The sequence below is a fragment of the Excalfactoria chinensis genome, chromosome Z (genome assembly GCF_039878825.1).
Source record: "Excalfactoria chinensis isolate bCotChi1 chromosome Z, bCotChi1.hap2, whole genome shotgun sequence".
In the NCBI taxonomy this organism is placed as follows: domain Eukaryota; kingdom Metazoa; phylum Chordata; class Aves; order Galliformes; family Phasianidae; genus Excalfactoria; species Excalfactoria chinensis.
This window is the reverse complement of record NC_092857.1, coordinates 32,561,021-32,587,199: the sequence shown is the minus strand read 5'-3', so window position 1 is coordinate 32,587,199 and position 26,179 is coordinate 32,561,021. Positions and strand designations below refer to the sequence as shown.

General features: G+C 38.6%; 1 protein-coding gene across 7 annotated transcripts in view; it reads left to right on the top strand.

Annotated features, from left to right (window-relative positions):
- The window catches only part of SLC24A2 (solute carrier family 24 member 2), a 108,397-nt gene that overhangs the window by 59,751 nt on the left and 22,467 nt on the right, over positions 1 to 26,179 (top strand). For 5 of the 7 annotated variants that reach the window (XM_072358906.1, XM_072358907.1, XM_072358904.1 and 2 more), the window contains exons 5-7: positions 13,369 to 13,419; positions 18,395 to 18,490; positions 20,598 to 20,686. In XM_072358906.1, the coding sequence (XP_072215007.1) occupies positions 13,369 to 13,419; positions 18,395 to 18,490; positions 20,598 to 20,686 (236 nt within the window). The remainder of the gene's footprint in view (positions 1 to 13,368; positions 13,420 to 18,394; positions 18,491 to 20,597; positions 20,687 to 26,179) is intronic. The other 2 variants (XM_072358911.1, XM_072358910.1) reach the window with 1 other exon arrangement.

Below are 26,179 nucleotides of genomic sequence, written 5' to 3'. Positions count from 1 at the left end.
GGTCTGGACAGTCCCAAATGTCATACTGACTGGATGATGAATGGATTGAGAGAGTCCACTGTACAAGGGCTTGGCTAAATTTGTGGATGAAATACTTGTTATGATCATATTTTTGGATTTGCAGCAAATTATGTGAAAACATTTTGAAGTGCCATTCTCAGAGGAAGGAAATATGAAAGCTGTAAATCAAAGCACCGACGACATATGTAAGCACACCAGCAATCACTGCATTTGGGCATTCTTCTATCATCCTTCCTGTCTCATTTCTTCTGTCATCCATTATTACTCCTTTCTTCCTTGCTTTCTCTTTCCCCATTTTGCTATCATTTGCTTCCCTTCTTTTTTCCTTTCTTTTCCTCATGCTGTTTTTTCCTCACTTGCACCTGCTTCCTTTCTCCCTCTTCCATTAGGATGGCTTCCTCAGTAATTGCATTCTTTGTGTCCTGCTGTTTCCTTCAGTTGAAGCACTTCCCAAGTGGACACTGGCAGCCCTTCAGCAGGTCCATCCAAACAAACCAGATATTTAATCTCCAGAAAAGCTGATGACATGATTATTTAAGGTCAATTTGGCCTACAGTGTTCTTTTACACTATCATGTGATGTAGTATAGAAAACCAATTCATGCTCTTTACTTCTGAATTCACTTGTTTGTTCACAAGCAACCTCCGCTTTAACTGAGAGCCTCTGGAAAATGACTGTAAGTTGGAGAATATGAAAAGATAGCTAAATGAGTAAGAAGTTTTTTCTTTCTACAAGATGCAGATGAATGGTGATCAGGATATAAAATTCCACACTTGTGAACTTGTTCTTCACTCTGTTTCCATCAAATGTACTTTTACCATGGCTCGTGCATGTCTTGTTAAGGACAGTGTATTAAAACTTGGTGAGAAGTGGGCTGCAAATTGTCCAGCACGCCTATAGGAGATGAATAAACCTGAGATCAGTGGGTGTCACTGGATGTTTAGAACATTGCATTCAGGCAGATGTGCATACATGCTACAGATTTAACAATCTAAGACAAGAGAGGCTTCTCTTGAAATCTTGGTCTCAGTTTAAAGCTTCTAAGAAGATAAGAGATCAGTCACTTTAACAGGTGAATGTGTAGCTTATTCATTTGCTGCATATGAACTTTATAGTTGAGACCTCATTGTTCATTACAAATATAAATATCCATATGACATTCATTTTTTGTTGCTTTTATCTTGTTACAGATATAATGACCTTGGTAGAGATCATTTCCTGGAGATTAAGATTAATGATTGCCTGTGCATCAGGCTATCATCTACTCCCAGCCAGTCAATAATCCCCAGGAAATCCTGTGCCAAATTTGTTTCTGCTTAAGTGCTGCTCTGGCAGTCCTTCATTCACCCAGTAGCAACCTGGACTATTCATAACAGCATTACTCACATGAATAAGGACTGCATCATCAAACCAGCTGTGTTGATCAGACCCCATTCCAAAATCCAAGCAGCTCAAACATAAACCACAACAGTCCTTTATCATTTGTGGATTTTTTCTTTTTTTTTTTTTAAGTTCTACATCTGAGGTACTTCTGTCTAAGTCTTGGTATTGAGATGGATGTTCTTGGGTTATGAACAGGTAGGATTTACTAAGATCTGTCTTTTGCGTTTTTTGTTTTTTGTTTCTTTCTTTCTTTTTTAATGGAAAAGAGCTTTTATTTTTCATGAAGGAAAATCCTGGAAAGTATTTTGTGATCAATGGCTCTATGTCAGAATGCAGAGCAGTGCCAAAAGTGATCAGTCTTGGGACAAATGCTCCTCAACATCTTTAACAATTACTTGGATATTCAGATTGAGTGGACAGTCAGCAGATTTGCAGGTGATACTAAGCTAAGCAGTACAGTTGATGTGACAAAAGGAAGGGATGCCATCCAAAGGAGCCTGGACAAGCTTGAGATGTGGACCCATATGAACTGAATGAAGTTCAACAAGGTCAAGTGCTGCACTTGTGTTGGGCAAATCATGGACTCCTGTACAATTTTGGGAAGAACTCATTTTGAGCAGCCCTATGGAGTAGAACTTTGGAATTCTTGTGGATTAAATTAAAAAAGGGAGGACTTAGGTTTGATATTAGAAGGGAATCATTTAATCAGAGAGTGTTGAGGTATTGGCACAGGCTACCCAAAGAAGCTAAGGGTGTCTCATCCCTGGAGACATTCAAGACCAGGTTGGATGGGGCTCTGGCCAGCCTGATCTGATGGGTGGCAGCTCTGCCCACAGCAGTGGGGTTGAGACTGGAGACTCTTTCCAACCCAAACCATTCTATGATTCTATGATTTTTCTGTGAAAGCGTCTACCACATTATTCTACTATTAATAGAAAGCCTACCATCTCCCTACATCTCCCTACAGCCTGTATCTTACACAAGTTGCTCAACAGAGAGAGGTCAGGGGGAAGACTGGGATCCCTCTGCGTTTGTGGAACCACTGGCTCTTACTGTTGTAAAGACCTATACCATCAGGACCATGGAAGCTGACACAGGTGGTCTGTTAAAAAGGGAAGGTATAGCTGGTGAAGTGGGGATTCAGAACACTACCGCAGCCTGAGGCTATGTTGCTTTTCTTGCACAGCCTTAGCAACTGACAAGCTTACCATGCCACTTTTCAGTCTTCTGGTAGGCTGCCACAGGCCAACAAAATGTCTTCCTTGGCAAGGGAGGATTTAGCTAGATACTGACTCCCTTGCTGTTGTGTGACAAGGATATAACTCATGCAAATGACATTCTCTGTATGAAAATGAGTGTGATATAAATCTATGCCACAGCTCAGTCCCCAGTCATAGATGCATAACTTTGGCAGTTCTCTCCTATTCCCTCCTCTAGACATAGTTCCAAATGGAAAACTACAGAATATACTTCTGCAGAAAAGTTCTAGTTTATCTTATGTACTTACTTTTTAAAACATAAATATGATGCATGTTTCTGGTGAGAGAAGTAACCTTCTGTTACATAAATCTGACATTTCTGTCACTTCCTTCACTGAATGCAGGAAAACAAACTACTGCCACTGTCTGCTCTGACAAAGAAAAGGCAGCAACCTGAATTCATGCTTCTCAGGAAAATAAAGGAAATGATTATCAAAATTTATGACGCAGTAGTGAATTATTACTAGTTACTCTCTATATCCTGTTTTGTTCCTAAATAGTGATCTTAATTTCTCAGCTCTTCCATTCACCTCAAGCTATTTTACTTAATTTGTTGCTGGTATCTGTGTTCTTTTCTAAGACGTGATGAAAAATGTCACATTAACCCAAAGACAAAAAGGTTGAGTAGGTTTTCTCTTGACTAGTCACCCAGTAGAATTCCAGTTTTGTCCTCTTTTTGCAAAATCCTTGTGCTGTAATTCTTCCACTGTTCTTGGGGCCCAACTGGATACCACATTAACAGCAAAAACTGTTTACTTGTTATGTTTTCAGAAGAAAAAAGGCCAGGCAGCACATCTTCCACCTGCCTGTGGGCTCTTCTTAACTTCTTTAAGTTATCTGAGTACTTCCCATCTCCTCAGGACTGCAGTGCACTTCCTAGCACTGTGGTAAAGATGAAAGAATTGTTATTTTGTGGCTTCTAACTACAACAACATTTTATCTAACAGTAAAAAAAATGCAAATATGGAAAAAAATAACAAAAATTACTATGTATGATTCTCTACTTTAGATCCTTCATCATACTTGAGTGTCCTTTAGTCACAGCTGTGGGCTTCAAAAGGAGCTCAACATCCTCCTTGCACACTTGTTCTCAGCGAGCTTGGAAAAGTTCTTGCTTCCTGTTCTGGCGCACTATAGAATAACAGCCCTCTGAGGAGGAAAACATGAGCTTTCTGGCTTTCCCTTCTGCTGAAGGCTGAAGTGTTTGCAAGGAATTTCTGCCAAAGAAAATGGGGGCTCCCAGCCAGGCTCTTACACAAATTAATAGCTCTTAGTTATAATCTAGTTTATCTCCATCTTGTGGAATCTCAGTCTGATTTGAAAAAAGGAAAACAATGTATAGGGCAATGAGTAGAGTTTAATGTCTTACAAATGCAGATACTAATGCCCTTCGTGCAGCTACCTTTCACAAAAATCTTTTTTTTAATTTCATTTTGGTTAGGGGGAAAGTCTTTAATTCACCTAAGCCAGTACTCGGCTCAGATAGGATTGGCCAGAGCAGATTGCCCAGGACTGAGTCCTGTTGAGGACTGTCTCCACAGGTGGATACCTCACATTCATTCTAGGTTACACAGTGTGATGTTTGACCAACATCAAATTTTATGTTCAAATGGAATTTTCTCATTTTTAATTCCTGCCCCCTGTCTCTTTCCCTATCACTGGTTTCTTCCAAGAATCATAGAATCGTAGAATTACCCAGGTTGGCAAAGACCTTGAAGATCATCAAGTCCAACCGCAGCCTAACCATAGTACCCTATCTCTAAAAACCCTCTGCTAAATCATATCCCTGAGTACCACATCCAAACGGCTCTTAAACACATCCAGGGATGGCGATTCAACCACCTCCCTGGGGAGCCTATTCCAGTACCTAACCACCCTTTCTGTAAAGAAGTTCTTCCTAATATCCAACCTAAACTTGCCCTGGCACAACTTGAGGCCATTTCCCCTCGTCCTGTCACTTGTCACTAGTGAGAAGAGACCTGCCCCACTCTCACTGTAAGAACCTTTCAGGTACTGGAAGAGCACGATAAGGTCTCCCCTCAGCCTCCTTTTCCGCAGACTAAACAGCCCCAGCTTCCTTAGCCTCTCCTCGTAGGGCTGATTCTCCAAGCCCTTCACGAGCCTCGTTGCCCTTCTCTGGACCTGCTCCAGTATCTCCATATCTTCTTGTGCTGAGGTGCCCAAAACTGGACACATTACTCAAGGTGAGGCCTCACCAATGCCGAGTACAGGGGCAGGATGACTTCCTTAGTCCTGCTCACCACACCATTCTTGATACAAGCCAGGATGCCATTGGCCTTCTTGGCCACCCGGGCACACTGTTCGGCTCATGTTCTCCGCCCCAAGCCTATAGCGCTGCCTGGGGTTGTTGTGGCCGAAGTGCAGGACCCGGCATTTGGTCTTGTTGAACCTCATCCCATTGGCTTCAGCCCAGCTCTCCAGCTTGTCTAGATCCTTCTGTAGGGCCTTGCTACCCCCAGGCAGATCCACACTCCCAGCCAATTTAGTGTCATCTGCGAACTTACTGAGGGTGCACTCAATGCCCTCATCCAGGTCATCAATAAAGATATTGAAGAGGACAGGCCCCAGCACCAAACCCTGGGGAACACTACTCCTGACCGGTCGACAGCTGGATTTGACTCCATTTACCACCACTCTCAAGGAGCCCAGCCCTCCAGCCAGCTCCTTACCCAGCCGAGAGTGTACCCATCCAAGCCACGGGCTGCCAGCTTCTGCAGGAGAATACCATGGGAGACAGTGTCAAAGGCTTTGCTGAAGTCTAGGTAGACCACATCAACAGCCTTTCCTTCATCCAGCATATGGGTCACTAGATCATAGAAGGAGATCATGTTGGTCAAACAGGACCAAGAAGACCCTCTCCCTTCTTTCCCTCCCACCTGGTACCTCAGTACATGGATAAGATCTCTGAGCCTTGCCTCCTCCAGGCTAAGCAGTTCATCATCTTTGTAGACAGGTGCCGGACTCACTCTACTGACCCTTTTGCACTGGGAAGCCCAGGTTGGGACCCAACACAGATGTGCCTCATCAGTGCTGAGTAGAGGAGAAAAAATACCTCCCTCAGACTGCTGCAGTGCTCAAACAAATGCAGCACAGCATAATGTGAATCTTCTTTCCTGCAAGCACGTATTACTAGTTTGGTTTTCAGTGGTATGGTTCTCAGTACAGCCATTAGTGATGAGAAACATCTCTCTCTTTTGAGGCCTTCTTTCCATTTCCTCTACTTCTCAGCTATGACAGAGACCACAGAAATTTAGGTACATGATGATGAGATTACATGGTAAATGTAGATTAGATTAGTATTTTTACAGATAGATCCAGCAGCAAACTGATTTCAAAAGCTATGAGTAGAACTCCCCATGCTGCCAGTACAAGTAACAGCATGGGTAAAGCTGAAATCATGAATTATGGATAGTGAAGGGCAGGTCTATATGAATAAACAGAGATGCTATGTATGGTATCTTAGATAGCCTTCTTAATTGTCAGGATGTTGAGAGGGAAATAGCTGTTCCCCTTAGGAAATTGCGAGTTTTTACTTTAGATGAAGATGTCTTTCCTTTCTAATAGCTCTGTTTCCCCTGCTTTTATTAAGTTACTATTTCCACACTGGTAAAGGCTCTATTAAACATCCTGAATTTCTGACATGAGTTGCATAGGTCACATTTAAAATCTGCATTCTTCTGTGTAGGTAGCAAAGTCTGAGTAATTGGAGTTTACTGGTGCCTTTTTATGGTTTATTTTTGAATATTTGAAATGTATCCCTTGTTTTGTGGTAAATGTTAGTTTTCTCAACAATTTATTTCTATATGTCATGTTTTATTCTTTTAACTAGAACCTACTCAAGCTGCTTGCTGCAGGCAAAATTCTTGTCTCACATCCCATGATATTTTCCAGTGAGGCTCTGTTCTTCAGAAAGCATATTCTTCATGGGAGTCCCTACAGAGCGTGAAAAAAGGCATGAATATTTAAGTACGGGCATTATCCCAGAGCAGGGTACAGCTGTCCTGTCTATGCAATTCCATGCTTAATAGCATTAGCTTCATTTTAAGTTTCTTCCTAAATCTGAATTTGCTTGTTAAAAATATTGGCAACAAAGAACATGAATAAGTTATAAGCTTGTATAGATCAGGGTGTAATAGTAGCTTAAATAGAGGTTCTCTTGAGTGGGAAGGTGGAAGTTTTCCTTTACTTCAATTTGCTTATGGCAGATTACTTTATCCTCAATAATAACAACAACAAAAAAATGGATTTTTTAGCAAGACTGTGAGAGGAGCATGCATTGCCCATACCTTATTCTCCTCAGAAATCCTGAAAACCAGAAGAGCAATTCATTGCAGCTGGAGTCAAATGTGTCCAGCATGCCATAATGCCAGGTCTCAAAGACAAGAGAGAAAACCCTCTCACCTTCTGAATCAGCATTAAAGCTCCCAACATCATTTGTCTTCATGAGCAAGTATTCATTTCTATGTTTTACAAATGTGTTTGAATTAATAACAGAAAATTCTTTCAAAGGTAATACTGTGGGGCTATATTTGGCCCAGGCAGGGGCAGCTCTGTCGGTATAATGGTTATCCTTAGATAGTTACTGTGCTCTCCAGATGGTGTGGCACCTCTCTTCAGTGAGTTTGTTGGTGGGTGCCACAAAGACAACACATGAATGAAAGAAGGTGGGAAGGGAAACAAATCCATCAGGAACAAGCCACCTGATGCCTTTCTTGAATTTAAAAAAAAAAAACAAAACTATCACCTAGAAGCATCAGAAGCACATTCTGACACACAGTAGTCACTGAAATAACGTTGTTACTTTTAAGTGTTAATAAGAAGCCACTGATCACTTCTTCAAAAATATTTTCTTGTTTAACTTTGATCAGTCAAAGCTCATTTGATCCTCTGACAAATTCCTTTTGGCACCATAAGACCTTCTGGATGGTATGGTGTGTAAGAGCTGTGGGACTTCAGCCTTCGTTTTAAGTGGTACACTAGGAGCAAAGTAACAGATTTTTCTTTTGGCTGTGCTTTGGAGCTGCCCAGAGCTCTACTGATAAGATCGTATACATTTTTATTTATGTTTCTATTCACACTGCAATTACATACAATTGCAGTAAAATAATTGTAATAAAAACAGACATCTTTAATATGATTATTTTCAGGGCAGAATCACCTACAGTAAAAAACAAGTTAAGGACATGTAAGGAGAAAAAACAGAAAAAGAGGCTCATAATCAGTAGAGAAGATGAAAGTTGATCATATTTCTTTATAGCCAATATAATATTATTTTGTTATTACCCAGTGTGCTGGCTGCTCCTCAAGAAACTGAATATCAGCCAGAAGTATTAATGTAAGATTTTGCCTTATGATCTTCATTTAAAATATTTATTTGCTTAATAAAACAACTAATAGATATAATTCTAAAATGTGTGTCATTATTATTATTTACTGTATTACTCAGATCCTGAAGAAATCCATTTACATTTTAAACTACACCATCTCAACAACAAGGCCTCCATTTTTGCAAGAACTTCCAGCTTGAAAGCATGCAAGTGAAAATGTAGGCTACAGCACTGAATTATAAATGGCATAGTTTAGGTTATCTGGAGGCAGTATGACATTTTTTTTAACCTTTTATAACATCTGCTTTCTCTACTCTGCATACTGCAGTGATAATCCATACTAACTCCTACAGCAGTTCTAGTCTGTCCTACATAGGATATAAGTAGTCAGTAAGGAAGTTAAGAGGTTTATATAGTAGATAGAAGATGGGAGTCACATGCTTCACATGCTTCTAGCATCAGGGGTCCTTTGTACCTGGTCTAACATCACTGATGAAAAAAATTAAATGTTTACTTAAATTTAGGTTGCATAGCCATTGCAATGCATTTAGCAAAACTTCAGAAGTGGCCTTTTTATGTTTCGGGCTAGCTCTCTGGTTATCTAATTGAGTTTTCTAGATTGAATTTTCAAGACTATGACAGCTAGAAAAAGCAACAGAAAAGGTCAGGAAAAGACAACCTCCTCCTTGATAATAACATGAATTTCTCTAAGCCTCTGGCCTAACTCCTCAGCTTTCTTTGGAAAAAAAAAAAAAAATGTAATAGAAGAAGGTGCTGTAAAACATGAAAATAGTAAGTACAAATCAGCATTCTTATCAGGGAATTTTAAAGGGTTTAAAGAAAGTTTAATTCCTTAAACTAAGGAATTCCTAAGATGTCTGTTCACAAAAAGTACATCCACAATGTAACTAAGGAAAAGATCATTATGATAAATGCAAAAGACTTAATAAAAAACAATAATGCAGGCAAAGACAACCTTAAAACAATAAGTCCCTAATCATGAATCCTCTTTAGCCTTTCTTACTGAGACCCTGGTTCTCTGGTTTTCTTTCTTGCCCATTTTGTTCCACTCAGAAAGAGAAGACAATCGCACATGAGGTTTAAGCCTTGGTGAAAGAAATGATGGGGTTTGTTTGTTTGAGCAGACGTAACCCCTTTATCCTAATGAGTAGATTTTGAGTGTAAAAGAAGAAAATCTGGCCTTGTCCAACTAGTGACATATTGATTTCATATACAATTTGCCTTTTCTAAATGCCCACTTGAACACAGTGGAATGCAGAAGAATAAGAGTGGATGACCAAACTGAAGTCCTTGCTGCATCCTCAGATGTGCTCTCAGGAACATGCTGACTCACCTCCAGAGCCAAATTTGCAACTCTTGCACAAAAATTTACTTCTGTCTCCAATTCTTGGTTAGGCTTCATGTTCACAACATCTTAAATAATCATTTGCTTGCTTTTAAGTTGCAGTTCTTGACCACAAGCACATTCTTGATGTTATTATCAGTTTTGAGCCCTTACTCTCTTATTTCACTTCCCCTCTGTACTCTGTATTCAGCCTATTGAATTTATGAGTTTGTGTTTGAATCAAACAAAAAAACTGTGCTTTTCATATGTTTGTTCCTGAAACCTAACAGTTTCTTTTAGACAAAGTTGTCAGTAATGTCAATTAAGTATTAAGCGTGGATGCCTTTATAATTTGAAAAGTCAGGCACAACAGTGAAGCTGCACTAAACACTGAAGGGACTGCCACCAGTGCTTTCACTTCAGCACTTTTATTTAGAATAAAGGAAATGTCAGTTTTGAATCATTGTAATTACTTTGAAGAAGCGTGAAATGAATTTTTATGCAAATGTGTATGTTTATGGGAAGTGTAAGTCTTATGCTTGGTTAAGAAACTCATAATGCATCACTTTGTGCTGAGAATCTGAGTTCATACTTTGTCATGAAGAGGTACACACCTGTAGTTTGCTATCTTTAGAGTAGCTGCGTGTCCTCTGAGTATTCAGAGAATCTTTAGGCTGGGCTAATTTCAGATGCAACTAGGGACACCTGCAATATCTGAGATTTTTGTGGCTGGAGATCAGAGAGCTCTGGAAATACCAGCTTTCCTTTCATGGGAGCCTGCAGCATGCAATACAATGGCAGAAATAAGTATTTCACCACAGATGGTATTTATGAGCATTGAAAATAAATAATTAGGTATCTTGTTTGAAGCTGCAGTCGGTGTGGTACTACTGCGTAACAATATTCTTCTGTTTACCTTGATACTGTGTGGCAACTACAGTAGAACCACTGCAGAAGTTGTACTGTATGCAGTAGGGAACAGTAGGTAATAAGGCAACTGTTGTCATAATCCTTCAGGAATGTCAGACAGGATTACCAGGAACCCTCTGTTCTCTCCCAGTGTAAAAATATGAAGAAAGGAACAAATTAATTCATTGACTCTGTCACTGTCAAGGATCAGCTGTTAATCTGCATCCATGCATCCTTTTTGTTTTATACAGCCAGCGGGGATGCTTGTACTGGATGGCAGCCAGTCTGTCTGCTGTGCTGTCCCTGTGGGAACCGCGTAGCATGTTCATGAAGCTGGACTTCTCCAATTTTAATAATGTTGGACTTTTATATATCATTTCATGCACTTTTTATCCTGGTATTTCAGATTTTCAGGACCATTTAAAATCAGTTTACTTTAAAAGCAGAAAACTTTCCCAAGTCCAGTATTTTTTTTAAAGTTCTTCAATTGAGTTTAAGCTTTCTTACAGCTGTGTTGAACAGAATCTTATTACAGAAGCAAAATTTGCTTTATAGCAGAAGCTGGTACATTAGAGGCTGGCTTGGAAAGGCAGATGTCTGCTGTTGTTGAGTCTTGAAGTCCATGAAATAATTCATGCAAATATGCGGCTGACAGTTTGCAGCATCATTACTGTGTGCATTGCAGTCAGTGAACTGTTGATCATATAAAATGTTCTCTGCATATGGGACTAAAAAGCTCTAAAGAGCATAATCTCACCAGCGAGATTAGATTTTTCCTGGAAATAATTTTCCTAACTGCAAGAATTAGCCTAGTTTAATCCTTGTTGTGTTGAGTATTGCCTGGAACGTGATTATTGTCAGCATCATGCACTCATGCCTCTCTGTTCCTTTTCTCTGTTTTTGTTATGTCAGAGTGTCTGTTTTACTTTCCTATTTGTCTTCTATTTCTCAATTCAGATGGGAAGCAAACAGATCTAAACCAGATTTCCAGTATGTCAGGTGCCCTGCCCTTCTGCTGCTGCTTTTATTCCTTCTGAAAGTGTAGCATAATTCACTATTATTGTCACCATCCTCTGAAACCTCTTCTGATTCAGCCATGGGGCCTCACATTATCATTCTGTTTGTTCTTCAGTTTGTTGCCATGGTACAACCTTCTTCTCAACTTTGTCCTTCCTCACCTGCATCCTTACTCTTCATTTCTCCATGAGTTTCTGCAGTCCCCCTCTGGCAGTGTTGTCTCCTGCACGTACTCCCATTTCTCTGATTACTCTTGGGCTCCTTTTGGCATCTGTCTTCCACTCTCATTCTCCCCCAGCGGACACCTTACCCCAGGTCTTAGCAAACCTGACCACAGAAGTGAGAGGGCAGAGATCAATGAAAATAAGTTTAAACAGAAGTGCACTCAGTGGACACAGAGCCTCAGTTAAACAGAACACATGGTCCCAAATGCTCCATGCAGGGACGTGCATGTTGAAGATACCGAGAGCTCTCCAAGGGTAAAAAACACCAATCTTTAGGGCTAAAATCAGGATGACTGGAGAATCGATTCCTTTATGCAAATGTAATTACAAAGATTATATTTCAAGAGTAAGAACAGTCTTACAAAACAAAATATGGATTGCATACTATTATAAAACAGTATGTTAAATTATTTATTTAATGACATGGTTTTTTGCCTTAACAGGGACTTAAAGTAAATTCAATGGTCATACTTATGTGCAGATAACAGACAGCATTGTACAAGCAGGAGTATGCCAGTATTTGTAATTGGTTTTATTAAAGTGTGCCTGTGAAGCAATCTTTACAGTCAATCACAATTCATTTAAAAATGTAACACTGTATTATCCAGTGACACAGCTTTTGTCTTTGCATTGAATTAAATGTTCTTTTGGAAAATTTAGGTATCCAAGAATAGATTAAAAATTAGAGTCTTTCAAAACATCAGCCTTATGTATCATCACATTATTTTACAGTTAAGGACTAATGGCCAGACCTTTCGTGAATTCACTTATGTGGAAAAATACTGGGAGATCATGAAGTACATCAACTAAAAGCAAAAAAAAAATGGCCAGCATTTTGTAGTTAATTTCTTAAGCAGTTTCATAAGCATGAAGAGAGAGTATTTCCAAAGAAAACATCACTATCACACCATTTAGTATCCATTTTGTAGGATTACACTCAATCAAAAGGTTAGATGTTCAGAATCTAAATTGTAAAGTTTTACATGAAATTAGAAACTGAAATCATCTGTAAATTCCTCAAAAGATTGCTTAAAAGTTCTTCCTTGTGCTTATTTTTCCTGTCCTCTTTGCAGAAAGTTGAGACCAGTGCTAACTGTTGAATCTATACATATGCAAAACTTTAAGAAAAAAATAACATTTTCACACAGAAATGAGATGTAAAGTAAAATCTGGATAAATTCCAGAGAAAGCGATTGTATCACACAGAAAAATAAACATAGCCCTAAAGATCTAGAGATCTCTGAATTTGCTCTGCCCTCACGGTCTGTAATAATTCATTATATTAAGATCTAGTCAATGATTTAATGAATTTAGGTCTCATAATCCCCAGGAAAGTGAGTAAATACATCTTTTCTGATTTCACAAGTGACAAGAGTGGTCAAGTGAAGCAATCCTTCTGTAACAAGCCATCACGTCAGAATAATGTGTGTGAGATGATATTACTCACAATTCCTGACATTATGTTTTTGTGTGTTTTGGACGTGTAAGTATTTGTATGTATGACCTGTGACCTGTTTAATAGCTTAGTTTCCAAAGCTCCTGCTGATCAAGTCCTGTCAAGGTTTATTATGTATTCCCAAATATAGGGATACCAAATTGGAAATCACCTTGACATGTTCGAGTTCTAGATTTCTGTGCTTCTTCTACAACACCCTCTAGCAAGTTGCTCTTTTAAAATCAGTGACTTGTAAAATTCCAGGGGGGTGGAAAGGCACTTCCATTTCTGTAATCTATGTGTCGCTGTCCTGCAGAATTTTTCGCATTAATCACTGTTGAAGTTTATGAAGCACGTGCAGAAACATGTACATTTCTTGAATGTCTGCTGGTTCCTTATCTTTGTGTCTTTTACTGTGATGTTGTAGAGCTTGGATCATATGGAAACCTAAAATATTATGACACAATGACTGAAGAAGGTAAGAAATACTTTAGAATTGTTTGTATCAACTTTTTTCAAAGCCTTTTCTGTGTTTACTTTTTCTTTCATTTTCCTTCTGTTTTCAGTTTTCTCCATTTTTGAATGACTCCTTTTTGCATGAACTCATTGACAGTGTGATCAGCTATGGTTCTTTTTTTCAGGTTTTTATTTTCAACTTTTCAGTTTTGCTACTTTCAGATAAGGAAATACAGCTGAAGAAGAATGTACATGCAAAACCATACTGAGGAGTTACATAGTGCAGTATAGTATGAATTGTAAATGCTCATTTTGTTGTATTTCACAGTGCATTCAAGAAGATCATTTATGGATGATGAAATCACTTGGCTAAACCTCTCAGTTTGAGTGCTTATCACTTAGTGACTTCAGTTTACTGTATTATTCAAAAGTAATGAATGAATTCTAAAAACTAGGCATGAATATTTGTGGAAAATTAATTGCATGCTCAGTTGCAATGCAGAAAGTATTCAGCTTAAATTCTTGATTCTAACAATACAAGAAGGAAATAATCAGGGCCTAAATCAGGGCTTACCGAAATCTTCGGGAGTTCTGCTAATAAAAAGCATTATAGTTTACTACATTGATTCAGAAGTGCAGTTCCTTAGCTTCCCCCACATTTTCAGCCCGAGTGCATCAGCATTTCTGTAACTCAGAAGGTACCAGACCTGAGTCCTGAATGTCAATAAGATCAAGGCTGTTGTCCAACTCTTTGGCTAGGTTGCCAGGCAGATGGTTCTGAGTGCTCAGATAAGTAGTCAGTGGCCTGTCTGAGGAGAGAGATAAGGTTGAGGTCTGTTGAAAGGTTAACTACCTATTCCTACTTCTTTTTAATGCTGGAAATAAAAGGTGAAGAGCTTATTTTCTCTGTATTTACAAACACAGTCATATTCAAGTTTGGATTACTTTCTAGTTTAGATTGATCTTGATAGAAGGGTTTATAGAAAACCTTCATTACAGACTTACTGCTAGCCACAGAGGTACCTTTTGACTGTTTCTTGTTTTCTGTATGTGCTACTGTTACTCAAATAAACCCACACTATTCTGGAGCCATCTACAGAGGATGGTTCCTTCCATCGTTGATAGATGTGCGTTTCTTCTGGAGCAGGCATGAACATCAACTTGTAGGGCAGCCCAGGAGCACCACCTCTAGTTGCACAGATTCACTGTCTGATTCACGGGGTTGGTACCAATATAAGAGATGATGCTTGAAAGTAGATTATACCTGGCAAACATCAGTCTCTGTGTTGTTTAAATACACTTCTAAAGGATCCTGAAGAACCTGAAATTAGTTGTCAACTGAAGCAATTAAGATAAGGCTGCCAGAAATAAAGCTTTTGCAGTATGTCTCATCTCAGTGTTTTTTTCAAATCAAGCTCTGAATGTCATTTCTTGTTCTAGCCTCAGAGTTGGATATGTTAAAGTTCTTGTATCTTATTCCATAGTGCTAAACTTACCATTTCAAAAGCAATTTCTGCATACGTAGTCTTCAGTTTTTCATAAATCCTATTATGGTAGTTAAATATAGTTACTTGTGGGAAAATATCCTTCAAGTATGCTATGTATAATATATGTACTTATTATTACTGTGCCTACATTGAAGTAATACTATTAATATTCAATGTCACCTCAGAAAGCCCTCCTCATGAATAAACAATCAAAGAGCATGCTGTAGCAGTAGCTAAAATCCAGTAGCAAAAATCTTCCAGTAACAAAAAGAAGGAAGGAAGCTCTTTGTCTGAAAGAGTATTAACACTGACAAGAGTCTGTGATACAATTTAGGATCTTAAATACAACTGCCATCATCATTTTTGTGTCTTTTATAAGGCAATAACCCCAGAAGCTGCAGTTAGATCAAAGTGTGCTATATTTTCATCTCTCTATTTGAATATTCAGAAGCATAATCCCTATCACTGCACATCACGCTTATTTTCATCATCTCTTTCACTCTTTATTTTCTTACTTTTTTCCCTGAATTAGGTTTGTATACATCTTCTGCAGTAAGTTAGCTACAGAAAAATGCAAAATCAGTTGCAGATCTTTCTAAGCAGGTTTTTCTAATGTTATACAACCCTACCCCTGTTTCCCCAAGCCCTGAGTGGAGATAGGAAGCAACTTTTTTCTCCTTTAGTGGAGAAGACAGGCACATCCATTTTTGTAGACAAAAGTGACAGGTGACAATGGCAGATAGAGCCAGAGGGCCTCTGTGCTTCACATTTTTGAAATTGATCTCCATTATATTTGCTTCTGTTTGGTCAGAAATTGACTTAATATTAAATGCTGATTCTTCAGACACCCAGTTCAAAGAAGTGATGTACCGTACTAGATGGAAAAAAACCCTTGCAGTAGTCCTGAGCTGTCGAGTAACCTCAACCAACAGCCTATGACATGACAAAACTACTTTTATTTTCAGGTGAAAAAAAGTGCAGCACTTTTGCAGTTCAAGCTGAAATCACATGAGATGAATTTCCACAACTGATCAGTTGCCACCCCCCAGCTGTGTTCTGCAGCTGGGCACCAGCAGGACTGGAATGCACAGTTCTGACTGCTCAGCAGCCACAGATTTGATGTCTTCTGACACATGGCAAGCTTGGCTGTGGTGCTGGTTATGCACTGATGTAGTTAACTGTGTTTGATATGAGACTGAGAAGTAGACAAATTGCAAAGTCTTAAATTTTTGAACAATTGAATTTATGAAGATAAGTTACTTTTCTGTAAAATCAAAGGCTTCTGACCCAAGGAATCTGTAGTCTTTAATTTAGATTGCAGTCCAAGGGCTGCATTTTTTAATATATCCATGATCAGCAAGAGAATCTCTTTCTGCTGATGCCAGCTGGAGTTACTCATGCAGATCAAGGTGTATGTACTGTACAATACTGATTTGTTCACATATATTCAAATGTAACCAATTTAGAAACCTTCTTTGATAATCAACTGTCCTTCATCTCTTGTTCCTTCAGAGCTATCCTTTCTAAACTTAAATGAACTGCAACATCAGTCAGAGTTCAGCAAATCTAGAATAAGAATTTTCTGGAACAAATATCCTACTTTGGGTCTGTGCAATCAAATATTTTCATCAATCTAAACTTGCATGCCACCAGTTGCTGTGAAAACTATGCTTGGTTATACAAACCTACAGCGTATAGGAAATGCACACTTCTAGCTTCTCCTAAAAACAAGAATGGTAACATAAAATTCCTGTTGGTTATTTTAGTAATGACACCAGAAGTCAAGAGAAAAAAAGTTGAAATCCTTGGGGCTTCCTGAAATTTCCTGAGGTGGTTCTTTTTCCATGTGGGTCTGTCCTTCCCCTTTGCTGAACAAGTTCTGATTTGGTTTGTTTGAAACTGATAGACAAAAAGGAAATCAAAGGGAAGAAGGAGTCATAGGTCTGTCTGTGTTCTTTTACTTCTCGCTGTCTTCAGACAGACTGGCGTTACTTTTTTCCAGCAGTGAAACTCCAGTTTCATGCTTTTGGTAGTTGATTTTATGTCTTTTAATGATTTCCTCCTGCCGTTTGGTTACCTACACAGAGCACGAAGTGCTAGTGAAAAGATAGGATAGTACTGCTTATTAAATGTTGGTAGTGTTTTAATTCTTTCCAAGTGATTTGCTGCTGACATACAAACTCCACTTCCAAGTGAATGGTAACTGCTAGTCTCTATGTACTGGGCATAAATTTTTGCACATACAAAGGTTTTAATACATGCATTTGAACCTATTTCTTGTGATGGTGTAATTTCTGATAATCTTTGGTTTGTGAGGAGGGAAGAGAGGATTTCTTTCTCAGCCAACAATTGTTTCTTGTATGTCTTTTATTTTAACCTAGAAATGGTGATCTATTTCTCTGTTATCCAACCACCTGAGTTCATCCATGGCCAGTAGTATTTTGGGTTGCTAATCAATTATGTGATTCCACTGAAATACATTTTGACCTTAAGCCTGTTTATTATTATTATTATTATTATTATTTGAATGCTGATTTTCAGCATTTCAACTGTTTTCAGAGGAATTTTAAACTGGAGTTGAATAGCTAAAGCATGCAAGACCACCACCTAATAATGCTATATATTGTAGTCAACAACTTATACTTTTAAAAAGAGAAAAAACATCCTAAAAAGCAAAATCAATGAGGATGCAATACAGAAGGGAACATACTGCATATGTCTACAAAACATATACCATCATAAGCTCTTACATGGGCAAATCAAATAAAGTGAAGCACGGAGTGAATTTGTTTTGCTTATGTTTGCCTACTTTGACTTTGTCTAGTTTGAATGTATCATTTGGAAACACTGATCAATGAAGTGTAGTAGGACTTGGAACTTTCTCTTAGGTGGGGATGAGTTGCCCTGAAGGCAGTCTATATGATGAGCTGTACAGTCAACCTTATGGGAGACAGCATGGTGACAAGGAAATTTTCTTTTGTGAAGCTGGCATGTAAATCATTTATTCTGAAGATTTCTTCTTTCCCATCTGAAGTATCTGTAGAATTTATAAGTATACAGCTGAGTGCAAAGTGACAAGGTTGTCCACCATGATGTGGTATATGGGTTCAGCTTAAATTCTGTCTTACTGTGCTACTAATTGAGTCCTGAAACTGTGCATTTGTCTGTAATATCTGTATTCATGTGTATTCATCTTCTCTTTAGCCTCACATCCTACACCAGTAGATATTTAGCTGGAACTTTACTGACTGCTTCAGAAGAAAAGTTGGATTCCATTTCTTGCTCTGCTTCCTGCAGAGTTCTCAAAACGGGGAAAAAAATTAAACAACAACAACAAACAAACAAACAAAAAAGCATTAGTAAGAACATCAGATAGTGTTTAATAGCATTTGCTGTATGGGGAGGGATGTAAATGAATTATTAGCAATGGTTTTTGGCTCATAAGCTATGGCAAAGAAACTTTGCCTCTCAAAATATCTGCGTCTGAATAATAATAACACTTCCTTTTAGGAAAATTCAAGGAGAGGGCGTCAATTCTGCATAAGATCGCCAAAAAGAAGTGCCAGGTAGAAGACAGTGAAAGACAGAATGGAGCTGCTAATCATGGTGAGTACAGCCATGCAGATCTGTCTTGTGTTCCTGAGGCTGTTTTTCAGTTTCATCTTGCTTGTAAATCTTTAGAGGTGAATTCGTCTGTCTGCTTCATTTTTACTGTCTTGCTAAACATATTCTGATTCCCTGTAGAAAAGGGGATGAAATCCAAAGACAGTATGGGAGTTAAGTGCAAGATGAGAAGGTCTTATCAGGAGGTAGAAAGCCTCCCAGAAGGACTGAAGAGTTAAATGCAGTGCTGATTTTGGACAAACAAGGAACTGGCAGCAATATAGATGCGAAACTTACCTGCAGCTTCCATGTCAAAATTCAGTGAGTTTTTTGAGTTGTGAGAGGTTGGTGCAGGGTCAGATCACTGTAGTTTTTCCCTGTAATCTTCCTGTTCAACCCATAGGTCTAAAGAGAGCACTGACCTACACGACTAAGCACTGTGGTTTCTCTGTGTCTGTATTACTGAACTACTTGCAAAAGTAGTAGACAGCAACACAATTGCAGTTAGATCAGCCCTAGTGCAGTGTTGTTAAAGGAAATGTTTCTGCAAGATAAACACCATCCCCGCAATCCAAACAGATACCTGAAGTAGTCTTAGCTGGTTTATAGCATTACCAGCTTGTTTTCTGATGGCGCTTTGCTCTGTTGTTCCATGTGCTGAACCCAGCCATACATGCATGTTTTACCTACCCAAAGAAAACCATATTCACCAGTTCTCCTTTTATGGAACCCTAATAGTTTTCTGGAGAGTAAGTAAGTGAAACCCATCAGAAATTCACGCATGTAGCTCCTATGTTATAGAGGGAAGGATGTAGTCTCTATAGATCAAGAATCGCTAATCTAGGATTATGTGTGTCCCATGTAGTACACCCCCTGCCTCAAAAAGAAACAACCATCCTATTTAAGATTTGATTTGTGAATCTAATAGTTGTTGAAAGTCATTTAGGCCCATCTGTATTAATTGTGCAGAATTAGCCTACAGTGGCTTTTCACTGAGGGCAAGAATTTGTCTTTTAGTTCAAAAGTTTCTATACTAGAAAGAAATCCATATTATCCTTTGTCTACTGTGGAATATTCTCTGCATTAGAAAACCATATGCAAATGTGTCTGATAAATGTTGAATCATTTTCTCAGATGATACTTTTTCTGACCTTGTGCTATGTTTAGACAAAATTCACTTCCTCAGTCAAGCAACTGAATGGGACTCTGTTGATAAACCATAATGCTGAGTGTGGGGTTAAGAGACAATACACATGCACTGAAATAATTAAAGGCAGTCTGGCACTCAGCTTCGGCTGTGATCTCAGATTTTTAATTTAGAGGAATCTCAGGATAGCAGTAATGTAACTTGACAGCTGTATTTACTTACATTCACAAGAGCATACCATAATGCATGCTGAACTTGTGTAAGACATTTCTTATTACTATTCCCCATAACTTCAAATTTTCCAAGAGATTTTTGGTTGTTGACATTTTCAGCTAGCACATACCGAAAGAGGTGATAGCTGTTTAGAGAATTCCAAGATAGACAAAGTCAGAATAAATTTGAATAAATGTTCTGTCAGAAACTGAAGGCCCAATTTTATCATTTTAATCCCGTTAACAGTTTTGCACAAGGGCATTAGGACTCTGTTTTAAAGGTCATCCATTTATTATTTTCCCATATTTTTGAAGAAGAAGGTATTTTATTACACTTTGGAAGTAACTAGAAACTGCAGAGGTTAGTGTGTTAAGAAGTTGTTTCTTCTTGAAAGCAAACCCTCACTTGCATTCTTCAGTGTCTTTGTAGATCATTATATATTGTGTTTACCTGAAATGTTAGGCTCAGTTTAGCATAAAGAACATGCAGTATTGCCAAGGATGTACATTTTTCTGGAGCAGAAGCCCCAGTACAATGGTTTCTTCAAACACAAGTTTGTGACTTATAGGAATTTGATACAAAATGAGGTCAAATGAAAGCCAGAATTTTGGTCTCTCTCTTTTAAAGGTTTGTTCACCGTCAGTATCTGATGATTTAAACAGACTGAATACATGACTGCAGTTTCACTAATAGATTTCTTTTTTTAATACTGTGTTGTTTTCTTGCTCTTATTTGTGGATGATGCCACAGAGAAAGGTGCAAAAGTGGAAGTTGCAGTAACACCACCAAGTGATTCAGGACCAGTGCAGAATGGAATTGCCCATAATGTTGATGAAGAGGTAAGTGATTTTTTAATTCTATTTTTTTTTAATTATTATTATTATTTTGTAGTATCAGTAAATATATTGCATGCTTGATTCTGCTTTTCAGTGAAAGTATGCCTCCTAAAAGCAAAAACTTGCAAATAGGAAGCCTATAATAAATATAATCTTCATTTATTACTGAACACAGTATATTATAATATGGTTTGCTGTATGTAAGAACTGAAGTCTCTTTGCACATTTCCAATGCCCTTCTATGTTGGATAAGATAGCAGTCTAAAATGTATTCTTTTAGGAAACACATTTGTGCTCATCAGATAGGATGTTCACAGCCCTGAGCACAGCGAATGGAAATTGCTTGTCTGATTATCATGATATTGCACAGAACCTGTTCTCATACGAATGCAGCTTATCATGTTGTGCTTTGTAGGGTAGTTAAAAGTAGGTGCAAAAGTAGGAGCTGTGTACAGATTTTTCAGCTCTGCCTTCTGTTATCTTGAGGCATAAAAAATTATGTTTTAATATAGTTATATTAGTGTTTCTGTGACTCTTCTTGTATGTGGTTAAAACCTAAAGAAGAAGAAATGAAACACTTAAATTGAGTTATTTTAGCGCGTACATTTTTAGGTAACTTTGTAACTCAATGTAACTCACACCATGACTGAAATGGCTGCGTGGATGAACTAGTTTCTCTCTGAAGTAAACACTGATTTTCAGGTGTAGCTGACTGACAAATTAGGCCTTCCCATGATCTTTTATTATGACTTATTTTTTTTAAATACAACTAGTCTGACCTACAACCCAAGCAGGCAAACAAGTAGAAAAAGATGGTGAACTGATTTTGCTAAACTTAGACCCTGCTTTTAGGCTGAAGCAGCCAAACCTACACAAAGAAAGTCTTGTTAAAAATAGTCTGTACATGGATTTTTTGTATAATGGTCTTGTTTGTATGTACTGACACAAGAAAGCTGCTTTTAGAGGTGGCTGAAAAGAGGTTTATGCCATAGTATGATCTTCCCCATAATATAAATGAACTGTCTTGCATTTACGCACAGAAAAATCATGCAAAAAATGCAATGCCTCTGTTTTGTTTTGGATCATGCAAGGCTTAGGTTTCAATATTTTAGCTGTTTTCACTTATTTTTTCTTTGACAAAAAATTTAGTCCAGATTAGAGATCACCTTGCCTTGTTCATGGCTGGAATATCTCTGTAAGTATAACTCTCTCCTAGAAAGGTTCTGCAAGCCATTGAAAAAATAATAATAATAATAATGATAAAAAAGTTGTACAAATAACAGTGTTTGTTTATTTCTGTTGGCTGCTTTCTGAACAATATTATCCTTTACAAACAGTATAATTTAACTGGAATATAAATATATTTGGATTACATTACCCAACTTTGTGCCTCTTTCTGCAAGACTGAGAGAAAAACCTAGAATGAGTCTTTGGGAAAAGTGTTTTTTTTTTACAAAGCCAGAGGTGGAGTAATGGCAAGATGGTTTTGGCCAACAAGAGGGTTAGTGCACTGCATCAGACAAGAAGGCTTTTTAATTCTTCACTGCTTGAAGATAATTTTGGTCTTTGAGAATAGAAATGGAGAATGAGGATCTGTCTATAAAGATGGATGTTTTTGATTTCCTGAGTAATCAAGTAATGGTAATGAGTCTGCCATAGATAGAAGAACTTAGTAGAACATTAAATTACATTTTTTGTTGATATAAGCTGTACAGACTGACATACTGCTTAAAAGATCCTTATTATCCTAATAGAACATTACTCAAGTAAAAGAGTTGAGTAGAATCTGTGGCATAAAGAATCTCAGCACTATAATATTCCACATTAATACTCAACATTTTAGGGTAAATTAGGTCATTTAACTTCAGCAAAATAAGTAATAAAATCCAAAGCAGTGTGGTTTTCCAACTTCTGTTCACAAATGTCAATAAAGGATAGCATAGCCTGGTGTAACCTGTTTGGTGAAACAGTCTGTAGGATGTATGGTAACTCTAATAGACTCTAAGAGCGCTCAGTAGCTTAACAAGGAAATTGTTCTTGCTCTGCCACATTTTTAGTACTGAAACTGCTCAGTGAAAACAAAGAAGGAAGAGTAATCTTAAGCAATCATATTTCACAGCAATGTCCTTATGCTATCACTTTGCATTTTAATGAAGTGGTTCCTGAGCTTGTTCAGAAATCAGCAAGGTCAAGCAGCCTCGTCCTTCAAGACAAAGCTTTCAGTCTCAAACATCTCAGGATAAGGAGGGAAAATTATTGTAGGAGTACATTGCTCAGCAATGCTTTCTTCCTTTTCCTCCCATCTCCATTTAGATGTTTCAAAATTTTGATGAGGGAGGCTTTGGAACTTTTTTGTTAATTTCAGCAAGTAAGTATTAGGTTGTTCTGAAAATGTACTGTGCTGTATCAGGGGTGGGATACATTATTTGTCACTGTCAAAATGAAAAGATGGAGCAAATGGTGAGGCTTGGAACTGGTGGAGGAGTGATTCTGCATTTTCATCTCCATCAATCTGAAAGAAAGGATTTTAAGTGTCTGCTGTCACAGAAGAAAATAGCAGTCTCCTAATACCATTCTGAGATGGCTTATGCTGGCTCCCTCCCAAGTGGCCTTTCTAATTTTGTCCTCTTCCAGTGATAACCTGACAGTTGCTTCTAACTCAGTCTGCTTCTCTAACTGATACGCTGGAACTTATTTTGTAATTTAAGTATATATATTGGAATTCTGAAAAGGCTGTAATAAAAATAGTCTACTCATTCGTGCTATGTACGTAACAAGCAAGTAGATCTCTGTGGTACTTAGGACCCTGATTCCCTATGAGGTTCCCTGGCTACTCCCTTCTGTACAGGGAGCTTTCCTGAATTAATTGCCTAGGTTTTTGTGCACAGCTTCCTGGCACACTTTCCCAAGCTGTGGCTTCACCCTGAAGCTAACAACTGGCCTTGCTGTGATACTTGAAGCTAGCAAAATACAGCAGATCTTAAGTAAGCAGTTTAAGAACAGAAGGGGAAAGAGAAAAGAAAAAGAAAGGTTTCAGATAGTATGACAAGTAAAGGTCAAGAGACACAAAAGCAAAGAAACAAAGATCCTTATCTACTTCCACTGACATCTAAGGGAACTTGCTTCCTGTAGAGGGAAATCATTCAACCAAACCTTGGTGAAAGGTGAAGTCTGCTTGCTGCTCATACATTTCATCCTCTAGCTGTTTTTATAGCTGTTCATCACCTCAGGAAGCAGGAAGGAGAAAAAAAGAGGACAAACTCAGTACCATTCCCTTTTTTTCTATTTAGTATATTGACCTCGTAGAAGCTAACAGGATTAACTGCTGGTTATAAAGCTGTAGACAACAGTGGAATCCCACAAACAGCATTCATAAGACCTTGTTACTTGATGAAGGTTAGAATTAGAGGAGGGGAAACAGGTCATTGCCCTGATGGGACTTTTTTCTACCTTCTCCAAACTTTATGCAGACACTGCGTAACCCTAGGAAGTGGCATATCTTCAAAGACAGTGTTATCATTGCCAAGAGCACCTTTTATCAGGGAAGTGGTACTGAAGGCACAGGATAGTATGACAGCTAGACCCTGACAGTAGTTTCTTCTCTTTCTTCCACAAGAACTAGCTCATTACAGCTAAGTCTTTGCCAACAAATACCCCTGAATTTTGATCTTTTTGAGTACAATCGTTCACCATTTTACCCTGAGAATGTCATTTTTGTCTGGTTTGGTAGTATGATTAATAATGGCGGCATGATTTTTTTGAAGCAAAAGGAAATTATATGGCAGAATTTGGCAGAACTTGGAAATGCAATATAAAATTTACTCCTTTGCAGTCTGCAATTTGTGTATGTCCAAATACATGGTTCATAACCAGTTTGTAAGTTTGTTTAGACAGACGTCTAAATCACTGAAAACATTAGTAACTGCGTGTTCCAGAGATGCTCATATAGAACTGAAGAGATTAGATATGCTGTCCATCTAGAAGAACCAAGCTGCAAATATGCCTTTGGGGAAAAAATATCGTCCTGAAAGTTATGGGTTTGGGTATGGGTGTTTCCACAGAATCACAGAATCACAGAATGACCCGGGTTGGAAGGGACCTCAAGGATCATGTAGTTCCAACCCCCCTGCCTAGCAGGGCCACCAAACATACGCCTTTACTAGATCAGGTTGCCCAGAGCCCTGTCCAACCTGGTCTTGAACACCTCCAAGGACGGGGCATCCACAACCTCCCTGGGCAGCCTGTTCCAGGACCTAACCACTCTCCTAGTAAAGAACTTCCCCCTAACATCCAACCTAAATCTTCCCTCTTTTAACTTAAAACCATTTCCCCTAGTCCTGCTATTATCAGCCCTTTCGAAGAGTTTACTCCCACACAGCATGTCATTGAGTATTCCTAAGATATGTTTGCACCAAGGATCTAGAAGGTTTAAACAGGGATCTAATAATTTATCCCCCACTGTCAGTCTGTGTTGTGGTCATCATCCTTTTCTCTCTTGCAAACAAGCACAACCCAAATCCACTGGTATTCAGGAACCTCATTTCTCCTCTTGCTAGCCCAAGCTTTTGCTCAGCAAGGTGAACTCTATTTTGCTGCTGCTTCCAGGTGTTTAGAATGGCTGTTCAGAAAACATACCCGGAAATGCAGTCAATTGTCCCAGACAGCAATACTTGTAAAATACCACTCCCATTGAAAGCAGCAGCTGATCTCCTCTACTTTGATAAAACCAGGATCCCCCTCCTGGAGAGGACGGACAGACGTCTGTCATCTTTTTCCCAGCCCACCAGGGAACAATACCTCCTTCCATCATAAAGTCTGCAAGACATTCTTGCCTCATTTGCTGACAGAAATTGCCTTCCCTCCTGCTGGATATTCCATCTTCCTGGGGGATTTTTTTCTACTTGCTGTACTCTTCCTTTTAACCTTTAGCAGGTTGCCACAAAGGAGAAAACTCTGTTATTTGAAACTTCATAGTGCAATACTGAGTGTGTGTGATGAAATGAGAGAAGACTAAAAGAACACTGGCAGTATCTCATTAAATGTTTTATAGGGTGTCCTTCAGAGAAATGATCCTTTTGAGAAGTCCAATTGCTTCCCCTCCACCCACTGCCACCTTCTTAACAAGCATTTGATTAAGTGTGCTCAATCATAGTCGTTTTAGCCAGTGGCTTTCCTAAAAATAGCTCCCTGGCTGGAGATAACACCTCTTCCTCCCACCCACGTGCGTACACACACACGCACATGCATACACATTCGCACACTTTTACCAGTTTCCATGGTAACTCCACTGGAAAATGTTTACATACCAACCATGACACTTACCTGAGATACTGCATGGTAAGATGTATTTTCCTTTCCCCATCGAAGAGCAGCAAGACAATGCAGTGTATTTCAGAACAGAGTCTCTGAAGGAGGCAGCTCTCTGCTACCATGGAGTCCTCATTCCCTTTGCATCAAATTAAGATGATTTGAATCCAAGTGGCGTTGCCTTCTCTG